Source organism: Clytia hemisphaerica, unplaced genomic scaffold (assembly GCF_902728285.1).
Source record: "Clytia hemisphaerica strain Z4C2 unplaced genomic scaffold, Clytia hemisphaerica genome assembly, whole genome shotgun sequence".
Classification (NCBI taxonomy): domain Eukaryota; kingdom Metazoa; phylum Cnidaria; class Hydrozoa; order Leptothecata; family Clytiidae; genus Clytia; species Clytia hemisphaerica.
In genome coordinates, this window is record NW_027103286.1 from 2078397 (window position 1) to 2094017 (window position 15621).

The 15621-nt window shown below is 35.2% G+C and overlaps 1 protein-coding gene across 1 annotated transcript; it reads right to left on the reverse strand.

Moving 5' to 3' along the window:
• Positions 1–4273: 4273 nt before the first annotated feature.
• LOC136806720 (mitochondrial import inner membrane translocase subunit TIM14-like) lies at positions 4274–13831 on the reverse strand. The gene is made up of 3 exons (XM_067063313.1): positions 13677–13831; positions 5038–5199; positions 4274–4549 (listed from the first exon to the last, which is right to left on the reverse strand). The coding sequence occupies exons 1-3, from the start codon at positions 13711–13713 to the stop codon at positions 4398–4400; spliced, it is 351 nt and encodes a 116-aa protein (XP_066919414.1). The 5' UTR covers positions 13714–13831; the 3' UTR covers positions 4274–4397.
• Positions 13832–15621: the final 1790 nt, after the last annotated feature.

Consider the following 15621-nt stretch of genomic DNA (forward strand, 5'->3'; position numbering starts at 1 on the left):
TGGGCCTCGAAGCCTTATGTTCTTATATAGTTTGTTCTTATAAAAAAAAAAACGTGTAAATAGTTAATAATTTTTGTCTTGGTATATGTACACCATTTAGATAACTTCCTTGTAAATATTTTTTAAACTTTCTTTTTTGAGATTTCTTGCTCAAATGATTTGGTACTGTCAATGCTCTTAAGGTCTGGGGCCACTTGAAACGTTTTTCATCAAATAGAAACATTTGAAAACTGAAACACGCAAGAAGTTTCACTTTGATAAAAAAAATGACGGAAAGAAAACATATGCAAATCGGCTTCTGAAACAAAAAAATGTTGCAGAATACTTTTGGAAACTTTTCATTTTGTTGAGATTTCTCTTCTTTTTGCGGGTGGGCCACTTGAAACAAAGTTTAACAATTAACATAAACTTTTTTATGTTTATTTCATTTTGATGAAATTTGTTCCAAGCGGCCCCAGGTCTTTAAGCTTTTGTATTGAACAAACCAATCTGGTTATTAATTGTTAAGCTTTGATAAATTCATCTCTACTAAGTATCAATGTAACCGTTCTTTTTTCAGGAAATTTTTGAACCTCACCTCTACTTGACTTTATCTTGATAATTTTATTTCCGAATTAATGTTTGTTTTTTTTTAGTTCTAGGCCCGTTTTAATTACAATATTTATTCCATACACATATTTCATACTATGCTTCTGAGATATGCTCAGCTTCTCTAATTCATATTTTACAAAAAATTTTAGACATAACAGCAGTTAACAAATTCAAAGTTCTGTGTAACAGTGTTCGCATTTCCTCCGCTTTTAATGTCTCTATTATAAGGTTTTGAAGCTCAATTTTTCACTACTTATTACAGCATCACGCTGTTTTTTTTTTCACGTTAGACTTCTCCTTTTTTTCTGTCTCCACGTATACTCATTCCATTATATTGATTTTTTAACTCAGTTAAACAATAACGAAATAAACAATTCAAAAATGAGAATGTGTTATTGTTTTGATTTACCTGAAGTGTATATATTTTCGCGGGTACTAAATTTTCGCGAATCGCAAAATTTTTTCTGAGAAATGTGTTTCGCGTGTATTGAATTTCGCGAATCACTACTTTAGGCGTACAAACTTTCGCGAGCAGAAACTTTCGCGAGGACGAAAAATCGCGAAATTCACGACATTTACTTTCGCGAATTTAACGGAAAAATATTTTTCGCGAGCATAAACTTTCGCGAATTAAGACGTAAAATTAAAATTTTCACGTGAAAAAATGGTATAGAGAGACAAATACTTCTCGGATTGGCTTGAAACATTTGTCCTTTGACTTATTAGTCTTCTAGCAGGCTAAAAGGTGCCATAAAACTTAAAAGTTACATTTTATTCAAAGTTTGAAGTTTTAGAGATTTTCTATTTTGTCAAGAATTTTTCGCGAGCAAAAACTTTCGCGAATGGCCCTTCCTATAATTTTTAAAGACATTTACTTTCGCAAAAAGGGCCAAAATTCGCGAAAATCGCGAAAGTTTCTGCTCGCGAAAGTTTGTACGCCTAAAGTAAGTTGGATATTTTTAAAGAAGAGGTTTAAAACAAGAAAAAGACTGATTTTGCTTGAAACACAACGTAATAGGTGCAAAAAAGTGTCCAAATTGGACATTGAAAACTATTTAGAAAATCTTTTTTTGCGTGTATTTATTTTCGCGATTTTGTGTTTTTGAAAATTTAAACAGCACTAAATTTCGCGAAATTTTACCTAAAAACTCACGTAATTAAGTACACGCGCAAATTTAATACCCGCGAAAATATATACAATTAAGGGTTTGATTTGTGTCTTCGCTCAACGACATGCTTCACTTTTGTCCGGATTGAAGTATTCATTGTCTTGGTCTTGTTTTAACATCTTTATGCTCTCTTTGGCCGAAATTAAGCTGAAAGGGTGAAAAGGTGTCAGAAATTTTTTTATTCAGGACCCCCTCCATCGTCATTCTGTCAAATTTCTTCTAAATTCCTTGTCATTATTGGCAACTAAAAAAACCCAAACCTTTTTCCAGACTTGAAATACCCAAATCAATAGCGCTCCGCAACACATACGTCATAATTATTATTTTTCACTTTTTTTGACATTTGTCGAGTTGCAATCCCACAATTCAATGCGGCTCAATTAAAGATACGTGCAAGTTGTTATACATCTTTTGTCAAATGATGCAATTAACGTGCAAAAGAGATTAACGCAAAGGTTGATGGGATTGGAACTCGTACAAACACATCGAGAGTAATGATTATGTCAAAAATGAAATCTTCTTTTAGATTCAGCGCGGTGCGCTATTATAAGATCTTCCCTAATCTCAACTATAATAGACCAACTTAAAGCAACTACAAAATGATTCTTCAAAAACATTTTAATATTCTCCCATTTTTTCTCCTCAAAAAGAGACAGACGTAGGTCCAAAGCCAACCTAGGCAACGGCAAAGATTTACAAGATCAAGCAAAATATCAAACAACACCCCCAATCAAGATATTTCCACGAACAGTATTTTGTTTCCAGAGAAAAACATAAGGCAACATAAAATATTTTTGCGAGGTTTTCCTCGAAAAAATCAGTTTTCGCTTCAAAGCGAAAATCCTAACACTGTTGCCGCGATACCCGGAGTATATAATGTTCAAAAAATATCACTTCTTTTCGTTTTCCGAGTATCTAAAACTTCAAAAATGAGATCAACCGATTGTAAACATAATGTCCTAGAAATCATTACCAGGCAGTGAAATATGGGCTCACGGGACTATATTGGTCAGCGCAATCCCTATAAACCCTACTACATTAAAGGAAGAAATTTTGGCGGGAATTTAATTTGGCGGATCGGCAATGAAATTAATTTTGGCGGGAGTTTAAATTGCCGGACTATGAGTTTCAAGGTTCAAAATCAGTGTGAAAATGTTGAAAATACGCCCATTTAGGGCCTAAATAGCGAAGAATCGAACGAAATATGAGAAAACTTAAATTTGGTGGGAATTTAATTTGGCGGATGGTGGAAAGAATAAAATCTTGCGGGAACTAAATTTGGCGAATTTCAGCAAAATCAGCCAATCCGCCAAATTTTCTTCCCGCCAAAATTTCTTCCTTTAATCTAAGGTCTTCCTGAAGTGGGATCGCCAGATTGACTTAAACCTCCATAAAACTCTTTTCATTTATAGTAAAATCTTGCTCAAAAATGCAGTCGAAAGTTACTCAAATTAAACCATTTTGCACATATTTTTGAGGTCCTGGAAATTTAGGAAGGACTAAAATAAACGGCATAACGATTTGATTATACGATCGATATGAAAAATTTACTTTTTTATCAAATATACACAAATTCTTTCTAATTGTAAAAAGCAAGAATAAAATGTTCAAAAATGTAGATACTCTTAGGTTCCAAATAAACGGGGGGGTTGGAAAATTTTCTAGATTTTAATAAACGGGGGGGACCTAATTGCCGGGGGGGTTGGAAATTGTACTTCTGAAACCCAAAAATAAGGTAAAAATAGGCTAAAATCAGGCTATTTAGAGCAAAATAAGGGGCCTTCTCTTTCACAGCTGAAAATATTATTAGAGATTAATAAACGGGGGGGTCCTATTAAGGTCCGGGGGGGTTGGAAAATTTTCGAAAAATTAACAAGCGGGGGGGCCCGTTTATTTGGAACCTAAGAGTATGAATTATCTTTGCAAAGCAGTATTACGAAGGGAAAAAATTACAAGACTTAAATACAAAAAGGTAGGATTTCCCATGCTTCCTTCTATTTGAAATACATATTTTTTATAAGCAATCAGGTTGTTAAGGAGGGCTCAAATTATCCGATTGTTTCACTATCTCGTAAAGTAAAAGCTTTTCAGATAATCGAAGCACAGCAAACGACAACCCTGGGCCCAATAAAGATAAACATGGTATAATATCAGGGGTGGTCAGAGCAAATATTTTTCAGAAAATGAGCTGGAATGCTAAGCAACCATAGCCATGTTCTGAAAATAAGAGTTGCTTAAAAAAATCAAGTTCACATACCGTAAAGTTCTCATAAAGTCACATAACACTCTAATGGGTTGTGCTATCACATAATTTAAATGTCTATAAAGTCACATTAACAAAGTCTGGGCAAAGTCTAAAAGGTTTTACTTTATGTCGTTGACAGACTAGTTGACAATGGCTGATAAAAAACAACCTACATCTCTGATAATCTAATAGACCTTTGCTAGTTAGGATGTTATGTTGATCTATAATTAAAAATCCAGTATAAAGAAAATAATTATGCATTAATGTGTCATTGTTTAATTGCCTGAGTTTTTAATTATTCAACATGACATCATGCCTAACAAAAGGTCTATAACAGCCAATACCAAGCTCAGCACAACGATTATGGATACGCCCATCACAACAGCTTCCGTTTAACCTCCTTTGGTTTTACCTTCCAAAATGTCTTTGGCTTCATTGATTTTGGATGCAAGGTATGGTGATCCACCTTTGTCAGGGTGATTAACAATCATGATACGACGGTGCGAGTCACGTATACGTTGAAGATTTGCGCTCTGACTGACTCCTTTAAAGTAAGAAATTCGAGAATCAGTATACAACAAAACATGGATCTTTTGATATTTTTAACCGGGTCCAAATCCTGAGAACAGCTTTTCAACGTTCACTGATGGAACTACACTTTTCTCTGGTGTCCAACAGTAACATAATTAAAGCAATTCACAAAAGAAAGAAAGAATGCGAGTTGAAAAAGGGAATAAATGAAAGACCTCCAAGTAACAAAATTTGATATGTTGACCTTATACTACTAAGAGGAAGGACAAAAAGCCGTTTAAGTAACAAGAAGAACAACACTAGAATGACTATACATCTTAAAATCTATCCTACAAGAATGGCCGCCTGTACATGTAGCTTATCATGAATTTAGTTCATTTTGTAACCTTTGGGAGTGAAAGGTTTTTAAAGCCTATGCCAGTTGAAAAAAATGAGTGTTGAAAATACTTTTTGTACAGGAATAAAATACCTTTGACTTGAGGTATTAGTTATCAAGCTTACCTAAGATCAGCCCTGCTTCACGCTTGGACATTTTAGATTCAAAGCCACCTTTGTAGTAAGCATTCAAAGATATTTCTGGGATTTGTGGCATTGCTTTCTGAACCTGTTTCCAATTCACTCTTTTTGCAGCATGCATTGCAAACCTACCAGCATATGCAGCACCTGAAAAACCATAAATCACCTGTGTAGCATTTCATTATGACCCCCTCCCCCCACTTTAGAATTTTTCTTTTTCTTCCAAAGTATCTGCCACCTTATCTTTTATTTACAGACAGTTAGACTAAAACTCTTATATTAAGATTATGGGGTTTGGAGTGCTGGCCAGCCAATTTTACTTTTGCTTTCAGTGGTTCCATGTATGATTTCAAGCCAACATCTTAGCAACGGGCTACTTGCCCATAGTTACAGGGGTTTGTGCAAAAAACCAAAAAAAACTTGATTGTAATTTTTAAATTCTTCTTCCATTCCAGAATTTTTTACGGTGTTTTCTTGACAATCTACGCTGGAGTAAATTAGTTTCTGCTGGAGTAATTTGTTATTCAATAGACCATAGTGTTCTCTCAAACGACTATATAGGAGTTTTAGTCTTGGCTGATGAGCGATATACCGTGAAATAATTCCCTAATACTTTATATACGGAACATCGCACGGTGGAATTTGCAATGTTATCCCATGCTAATTCAGGAGGATATTATCGTACAAATTTGAGCAAAACTTATCTATAGGTAAATATCTAGAGGGTATCGGGATTAGATTAGGGATGTCGTGACACTTTACAACAGTACCGTCAACTGCTCTAACTTGGGATTATCTAACTTGGGATCCCAATCAAAAATAAACCCCTGTTTTGTGACATTTTTACTGTCAGCCACTAAATTGACCATAACTTGCGAAAATTATGTGGCTTACACTTAGGATTGCTTTGGTGGTTAAGCTGAGGAAATTAGCTATCCATTGCATAAAGGGTGAATTTTTGTGGCTTACTTTTAAGGGGAGTTACAAGCAAATGAAGTGTGGGCAAAAAATGTGGCTTACTGGTCATGTGGCTGACCCTACCAAAGTTCTCAATAATGGAAACAGTCAGAAATATACTATCTTTTCAGCATTGACAGCAACAAAGGGCTAAATTTTTCATTAGCTGCACTGATTTGTGGCTTACAGTTTGTTAAGTGGGCAAAAATGTGGCTTACACAAGGGATATATAGGTGAATAGGTGAATATAGGTGAATAGGTGAAATATAGGTGAAATTTTATGTCTCACATTTTTTAAGTTTTTGGCACTCAATCATTAAAGTATAACACCTGTAGGTGTAAAAAATTACAAAAATTTTGTTGTAAGTACAATTTTGTGGCTTACAAAGTCACATTAAAAATTATCGAAAAGTAAGTCACAAAAAACAACATTTAACAGCTACAAAGTATGTACATTTAACATTTTCTGAAAAATTCAACCTTTCCTCTGTCAAGTTAAGAAAGTCCCATTCTAAGATCTCTTATCTAATTTGTGTGGCTTACATTTCTAAAAAAGATACAAATTTTGAGTTGAAGCCACATTTTTAGCTCAATTAACGAAAAAATAATTTTTTATTCATAATGTCTTAGTATTTCCCACAACATTGTAAAATTTCAAGACTTATCCATTAAGACTTCATCAGCTATGACAAAAAGTTGTTTTTGGGCATTTTTCAAAAATGGGATGGCGATTCGGCCACCATTTCACCGAACCTCCAAAGTCATTTGATTTGAGTTTATAAACCGCGTATTAAAAACAATATCTCTTTCGCACCGGGTAGGCTTTTAAATTTAAAATATATGAAAAAAATTCCTTAGTGAAACACTGCAACACAGATATCTACAAAAACCCATTAAATCTAGCGCTGTATTTTCAGACCTGTTAACTTTACATGGGGGTGGTTTTCATTGAGCAATGTAAGTTTTGCTTGTAGATTCAGCGTAGCCAGCGTTTTGATCTTGAGTGTTTTAAGATATTTATTAGCAATTATTCAAAGATTTTTTGCGTTAAAAAACTCTAGGGAAAATGCTTTTTGCGCGGTCGCAATATGCAAAATAATCACATCACATGCAGCTCACGCGCTCGATGATTCTTGTCGCCTGAACAAATCTATGCTCAGAGCGCATTTTTCAGATGATTTTAGCACCGCCCGATTGCCATTATTCAGAGCGCATTTTTTCGATGATTTAAGATGCCGAGCGACCGACTGACTCACATTTTGGGTCTGGAAGTGACACAAACACAACTTATTGGTGACCCAGGCCTTACAAGAAATCAAAGGTATATATATCTTTTTGTGAAAATTGCGAACATTTGTTACCACCAAACACACTATACTTTTTATGCTGTCAAAAATATATTTGTGTATGAATTACATGAAAATTTGCTTGCATAATCCCATTGGTTTGCGCTATGGATGCCATTACATCATATTTTCATTGTTTGTGCAATCGAGCACAATGCACAGGGCAAAGAAGGTGATTGATAAACTTGGTGGAAGTATCAAAACAAATTTGTTGTCAAAGTGATTCCGTGAGTGGTTCTAAATCCGACAGCCCTGCCTAATTCCGACACCCCAAATAACTGTTATGAAAAAATTCTATGTTTACAAACATTCCTTCTCTGAGTTGAACGATAAACTATTGCAAGGACTCTCGAAACAAAACATCTAACAAGATGGCTATAATGTCAAGATGTCAATTAATGTGATCAAAAAGTGTGAGTTGTAAAAATAATCACCTCTATTATTATGAATTTGTTGCTTGTGTTTAAAACGTTGACAATTTATGTAATAAAAAGATGTTTTGTATGAGAAGCACAATTATTGTAATTTGGTTCAAATCAATGTGTATCAAATCTCTCAGTTTAGTTGACACTTTGGTACCAAGTTTGTTACCAATCTTCATTGTGTCACAGCAAACAGGCTAGCTCTAAAGCTCTAAAACAGCATCTAATAACATGAAAACCAGAATATGATTCTTCAATGGGAATCAAAACAATAAAGTGCACTTACAAACATAAATTTGTCAGATCTAACAAAATTAATAACCACACTGTCATCATTGACAATAAAACAAACGATTTTCTGTCGAGAGCCTTGGAAACATTCCAACAACTTCCATCGAAATGATCTATCACAGCTCAATCTACCATTTTTAGTGCGGTACGAGAATTGAGCTGAGAACGCTCACTGAACTCCTGAGAGCTCCCGCGGGTGAAAAATTTGAATCTGTCAATCATTTTCTCAAGCGAAGAGTATGCGAAGCGATTCTAGCTTTACGATAGTACCGCGGATCATCAATGGGTAGTATTCAATTATCATTATCCCTTTATTTTCATTCCTAGAGCTTAGTCAAAAAAAGGTAAAATAGAAAAGTTGTATTTTTTACTGCTCTATTCACATACTGAATTTGAAAGATCTTCTATGTGGCGTTTTTTTTGCAAACTTCAAAAAACTGATTTTTGTCCCACCTTTGCGGGACTTTGGCTTTTAAAAAAGTGCTTCAATGCAGCATAGGGTACAAAGTCCAAACATGCGTTTCCCCCTCTAATAGACCTTTTTTCAAAGAGGCCACCCTGTTGAATAATTATGTAGTCCAGCATAAAAACAATGATACAGCATAGTTCGAACCCCCCCTTATTTAAGGGGGATGACACCTTCCAAAAAAGTGAAGAAGGGGGGGATCAGAAATTTTTACTAAAAAGGGGGGGATAGCAAGGAGGGGGGATCGTTTAAGAAGGGGGGGCTTACATATATCGTAGATTATTTTCCAGCACTGTTATGAAATTTGGTCTGCATGAAAGGAAGTTCTTTATTTTCACTAAAAAGTGGTATATATTTGCCAGACTTAATTTTTCTTTACTGTTTCCCTTCCCTTTTTACCAGAAAAAATTTAGCCTGAAATCCTTGGGGGATAGGTATTTTTAAAGGTTGGGGGGATGCCAAGAAGGGGGGGATCATTTAAGAAGGGGGGATCAGACCCCTTTCCGCACTATGTACAGCCATGCATAATTACTGTTTCATGCATATTGTAAAAATTATGCATGGCTATATCATTGTTTTTATGCTGGACTACATAATAATTCAACAGGGTGGCCTCTTTGAAAAAAGGTATATTTTTGTATGAAGAGTTAGGTCTATACTGGCAAAAGGTTTGTTTTTATTTTAATTTGTATCTTTACTTTTTTGAAAGATCCTATCGAATTTAGGCAGGGCTGTTGGAGGTAGGACCACTCACGGTTTAACAGTAAGTAAAAATACAAGGCAGGTATCAACAATCCCATGTTTCAAACCAACCATCCCAAGTTTTTAGAGCAGTTGACGGTAAACCATAGAAGTCTTTATGATTTCTGTCATACCCTGGAAATGCTGGGTGAATGGCTGGTATGGAAAAAAATTGGGAAAATGCTTTACATATTTTCAAACACTGGAGCGGGGTGAAAAGGCAAAGTGTACCGTGAATGGTCCTAAATCCGACAGCCCTGCCTAATTCCGATCTCCCAAATAATTGTTATGAAAAAAAATTCTATGTTTACAAACATTCCCTCTCCAAGTTGAACGATAAACTTTTGCATTGAACTCTCAAAAAAAACATCTAACATGACGCATGATCGCTATAATGTCAAGTGGTCAATTAATGTAATTATTAAAAAGTGTGAGTTGTGCTTTGGAAAGTCAAAACACAATCATTATTTTTTATGATGCTGTTGCTACTGTTAGGGTAGGGCGTCAACAGTCATTTTTGAGGCAAAGTCAGAAAATTCAAGATGTAGTGTTTTTTTATGAAAATTTAACCTATTGTGAGGCATTCTGCGCAATTTTTAAGGTCAGAAGTTCAAAATTGGCCGAACCCCCCTGGGGGTACTGATTCGCACTACAGGCAAAAATTGGAAAAAATGGCATTTTCTGGCCTTTTCAGGCCTGTAAATATGTCAAAACTATTGCAAATCTTATTTTTTTCACTTGCTGTACTAAATTTATGAAGAAACAACAAAATAATCATATTGGATTGAAAATTGTCCCCATTAGAGCCCTAAACGAGCCGTTTTAAGCCAATTCTGGGTAGCAAAATGCTTTTTAAGGCCAATTTTGCAAGCTCATAAACTTTAAACTGATTGATTCACATATCTTAAATTTTTAGAGATGGAAGTCTTCAATAAAGTCTTTAAGCAAAATGAATTTCAAGTTTTTCACTTTTTTCAAAAAATCATAATGGCGTCTTCAAAAATCGCTTTTTAGCAAAAAAAAATCATATTTCTCAAAAAATAGCATTTTTTAAGGCAAGCTTCTACAAACTGAGTTTAAATGCTGACTGAAACTTTTTTTGCAGTGATAGTATACTTGAGATACTCCAGGGAAATCAAAATCATTTGGGTCTGGGATGCGTCTATGTCCGCCATTATGGAAATAAAATTCCTGCTAAGAGCCATTTTTCAGGCCAAAAACCCAAATTTGGACTGAAAAAATCTCTAAAATGTCAATAGACATGGGTCCAAATTTTCTTGCAGTGATAGTATTCTGGAAATACTACAGGAAAATCAAAGTCATCTGGGCTTTGGATTTGGGTAAATCCACCATTTTGGGATTGAAATTCCTGCTAAAACGCAATATTTCAATCAAAAATCCAATTTTTGACTCAAAAATTATTAAAAATGGCAATAGACATGAGCCTAAAATCTTTTTGCAGTGATAGTCTTCTGGAAATACTCCAGGGAAATCAAAATCGTTTGGGTTTAGGATTTGGGTATATCCCCCATTATGGAATTGAAATATGTGTTAAAACTGGCTAAAATACAACGTTTCAAGCAAAAACCCCGTTTTTGAATAAAAATTGCCTTAAAATGACACATAGACATGGACCCAAATTTTTTTGAAGTGATAGTATTCTGTGAATATTCCTGGGAAAACAAAATCATTTCAGTCTGAGATTTGTTTACATCCACCCTTATGGAAATGAAATCTCTGTTAAAATGCTACATATTTCCATCCGATACATCATAATTGACTAAATATTTTGTATATTACATTAAACAAAGAATGTGAATTTACAATCCTTTAATTTAGAAATACTAGTTGAAATAAATCATTTAAAAAATCCCATTTCACTCAACAATTCTTATGGCCCACTTACATTTACATTTTCAAGACTTGTTCCGTCAAAAAAAGATTGAATTTTAGCTTGAAATATTAACATTTTAAAACTGGCTTCAGTTTAAAAATTGCGGTCCCAGAGGCATCTTATACCTGAATAGTTTTTACCCCTAGAATATTTACAGAACACTATCACTGCAAAAAGATTTTAGGTTCATGTCTATTGCCATATTAGAGCAGTTTTTAAGTCAATATGGGATTTTTGCTTGAAATGTTGCAATTTAGCCAGTTTTAGCACAGATTTCAATTCCATAATGGGGGATATACCCAAATCCTAAACCCAAATGATTTTGATTTTCCTAGAGTACTTCCAGAAGACTATCACTGCAAAAAGATTTTAGGTTCATGTCTATTGCCATTTTTAAGATTTTTTGAGTCAAAATTTGGATTTTTGATTAACATATTGCGTTTTAGCACGAATTTCAATTTCAAAATGGTGGATATACCCAAATCCCAAGCCCAGATGACTTTGATTTTCCTGCAGTATTTCCAGAATACTATCACTGCAAAAAAATTTTCACCCATGTCTATTGACATTTTACAGATTTTTTCAGTCTAAATTTGGGTTTTTGCCTGAAAAATGGCTCTTAGCAGGGATTTTATTTCCATAATGGCGGACATAGACGCATCCCAGACGCAAATGATTTTGATTTCCCTGGAGTATCTCCAGTATACTATCACTGCAAAAAAAATTTCAGTCAGCATTTAAACTCAGTTTGTAGAAACTTTCCTTAAAAAATGCTATTTTTTGAGAAATATGATTTTTTTTTGCTAAAAAGCGATTTTTGAAGACGCCATTATGATTTTTTGAAAAAAGTGAAAAACTTGAAATTCATTTTGCTTAAAGACTTTATTGAAGACTTCTATCTCTGAAAATTTCAGATATGTGAATCAATCAGTTTAAAGTTTATGAGCTTGCAAAATTCGCCTTAAAAAGCATTTTGCTACCCAAAATTGGCTTAAAACGGCTCGTTTAGGGCTCCAATGGGCACAATTTTCAATCCAATATGATTATTTTGTTGTTTCTTCATAAAATTTAGTACAGCAAGTGAAAAAAATAAGATTTGCAATAGTTTTGACATATTTACAGGCCTGAAAAGGCCAGAAAATGCCATTTTTTCCAATTTTTACCTGTAGTGCGAATCAGTACCCCCAGGGGGGTTCGGCCAATTTTGAACTTTTGACCTTAAAAATTGCGCAGAATGCCTCACAATAGGTTAAATTTTCTTAAAAAAACACTACATCTTGAATTTTCTGACTTTGACATTTGACGCCCCACCCTACACTGTCATTTATGACGATGTACATATTGCAATAAAAAATTACGTTTGTATAAGATGCAATTATTGTTATTTTGTTCAATTGATTCAGTGTATCAAGTCTCTCAGTTTAGTTGACACTTTTGTATATATCTTCGTTGCGTCACAGCAAAAAGTTTTTTTTATTTTAGTTTGTATCTTTGAAATACCCCATCGGATTTAGGCAGGGCTGTCGGATTTAGGTAGGGAAGTCAGCTAAATCTTCAAACTTAGTCAGAAGAAACAAAAGTAGGCTATCTGATAGCCCTAAACATAAGAAGAAAAAAAGGGATAACCTTTAAGAAATGATAAAGTACTTCAAAAGATATAAGAAAAATGGATTGTGAAGAACTCACTTTTTTGGTCAAAACACGTCCAACCTCGTCCAAGCCAAATCGAAAGTGCAGCGCGCACCAAAATATTCCAAAATAGGGCGCAGAAGCAGACTACAAAGATGACGTCACACACACGCGGTCTGCTGGCGCGAGGTTAAAAACTTCTCAACCATCATGTTTTAAATAGCAATCGCTATTGAAGCAATTCATTTGAATGAAAAACAAATGCTACCAACAGAAAGACCAAGCTATAAGGATTCTTTTGTTGCCTGCTTTTTTTATTCTCTCATCTCTGATAAATTCTCTACTATTTGGAAAAAAGTTTGGATGCAAAACTCAAAGTATTGGGTAAGTTGTGGGTCAATAAAGTCACTCGAAGACTCTTTTTCCTATTTTTCTTTTTTTTCGCGCCGAAAATATGCGCGAGTTTGACCTCCCTAATTTAGGACTACTCACGGTACTGTACATAATTTAAAAAAATACACAAAGATGTTTTGATCAATAGACCTTTTTTTAAAGAGGCAGCCATGTTGAATAATTATGTACTCCAGCATAAAAACAATGATACCAAGCCTTGAAATAACGATTTCAAGTGGGTCGGACAAAATGTCCGATTAGGGTTGCTTTAGCTTGAAAAATATGATTTTTGGGTCAGACATGAAGCTATTTGGGTCGGACAATGTCCGATGTCCGACCGTTATTTCGAGCCCTGTGATACAGCCATGCATAATTACTGTATCATGCATATTTTAAAAATTTATGCAGCTGCTGCCTCTTTAAAAAAAGGTCTATTTTGAAACAAAACAAATGGAATTCGATTCAAAAGCAGATTGAAAATTTACCTGCAATACCAAGTCCTGCTAGTATTAGAGTAGTCATGGTTTATTTGAAATGAATTTCAGAATAAAAAATTTCAACTTCCTCTCGTGTGTCCTTTCAGCTGCCTCACCTAGTCGGGTTTATTCGGTATATACAACATAATGCAACATAACCGGCTTGATGTAGTCATATGTAGTGAATACGATATGCAACCTATTATTAATTTATTACAGTTTAACCAAGCTTGTATTCAGATTGAACCCGACTGCTGGGCAAAATGGGTTACGGGGATGCTCTGCTGGTCAGGGTACCTTTTTTAAGGATGCTCTTATATCGGATGGCCAATAGTCACTTTCACTTTTTAATTTTATTTTTTTATCCACGGATCGCTGATAGTCACTTTTCCGGGGGTTAGGTAGGGTCAGGGTTGCTAGTAACGGCTTGTCACTGTGCCGGGTGCATACTCGGCGCCTTGGGCCCCGCAGGGTTGCTAGTAACGGCTCGAATTTCAGTCAGGTTTAAAAAAGGGGTACTGTTACCCATATTATAATAATATTACCCCCGTCTTTTGCCAGTTCGGTATAATATGTTATAAATTGCGTGGTTTTGCTGTGCGGCGATGGCTCAACGGATAGAGCGCTGGCTTCCGAATCTGAAGGTCTTTCTTTGGTGGTTATGGAACGCCATAGCTGCCATAAGTGCTCTTTTTGTACGCTCTTTTTTCATGATATTCGCTCTTTTAGTTCGCTGAACTCTTTCGGTTCGCTCTTTTGTTCGCTCTTTTCATTCGCTCATTCGCTCTTTTCATTCGCTCATTCGCTCTTTTCATTCGTTCATTCGCTCTTTTCATTCGCTCATTCGCTCTTTTCATTCGCTCATTCCCTCTTTTCATTCGCTCATTCGCTCTTTTCATTCGCTCATGCGCTCTTTTCATTCGCTCATGCGCTCTTTTTATTCGCTCTTTTGATGCGCTCTTTTATTCGCCCTTTCCGTTCGCTGAACACATTCAGTTCGCTCTTTTATTCGCTCTTTTAATTCGCTCTTTTCTTTCGCTCTTTACTTTCGCTCTTTTAGTTCGCTCTTTTAGTTTGCTCTTTTTGTTCGCTCTTTTAGTTCGCATTCTTTCAGTTCGCTCTTTTGGTACGCTCTTTACATGCGCTTTTTGTTCGGCAAATTATCAGTTAGGGATTTTATTCATTCTGCAAATTATCAGCTCCACAAAGTAAAGTTCTGCAGTTCATTTTTTGGCGCGAAAACTGCTGTACTGATGTACGATGGCCCTGAAGGCTCAAAATTTCTCTTGAAAAAACAACCAGAGTTTCCCAAATTTTAGACGGAGTTTCCCAATGATTTTAAACGGAGTTTCTCAAAACCAAGCCGGAGTTTCCCTAATTTTAGACAGAGTTTCCCAAAATCAAGCTGGGGGTTTCCCAAATTTGAGACTGGAGTTTCTAAAAAATACACAGGCTGCAAAATTAAAGTCTGAAGAAAAATCACGCTTTTACTCGAAATTTTTATGTGCTTATTACATGACATTAATTTCTGGTTGGTTCGAATTTATTGACACTAATAAAGTTATCAGCTGTAAGTTGTAAAGCAATTAACATGGGAATAAAATCACGTGAACTTTTTTGAGTAGTCACATGTTTTGACTGCATTGTACTGATTTGATATAATTTTACATTGAGAAACTCCATTTAAAATTTGGGAAACCCCCTTTTAATCTTGGGAAGCTCTGGCTTGGTTTTGGGAAACTCCGTCTAAAATTTGGGAAACTCCAGCTTGATTTTGGGAAACTCTGGTTGTTTTTTCAAGAGAAATTTTGAGCCTTCAGGGCCATCGTACTGATGTTTGGTTCTTTTCGCGCAACCTCGTTCCAGGTATCATATCTACATTTTCCCCGGGGGGGGGAGGAGCACTCAAGGTAAATGACCTACCGGACGTGCAGCGCTTAAGGGTAGGTTTTTC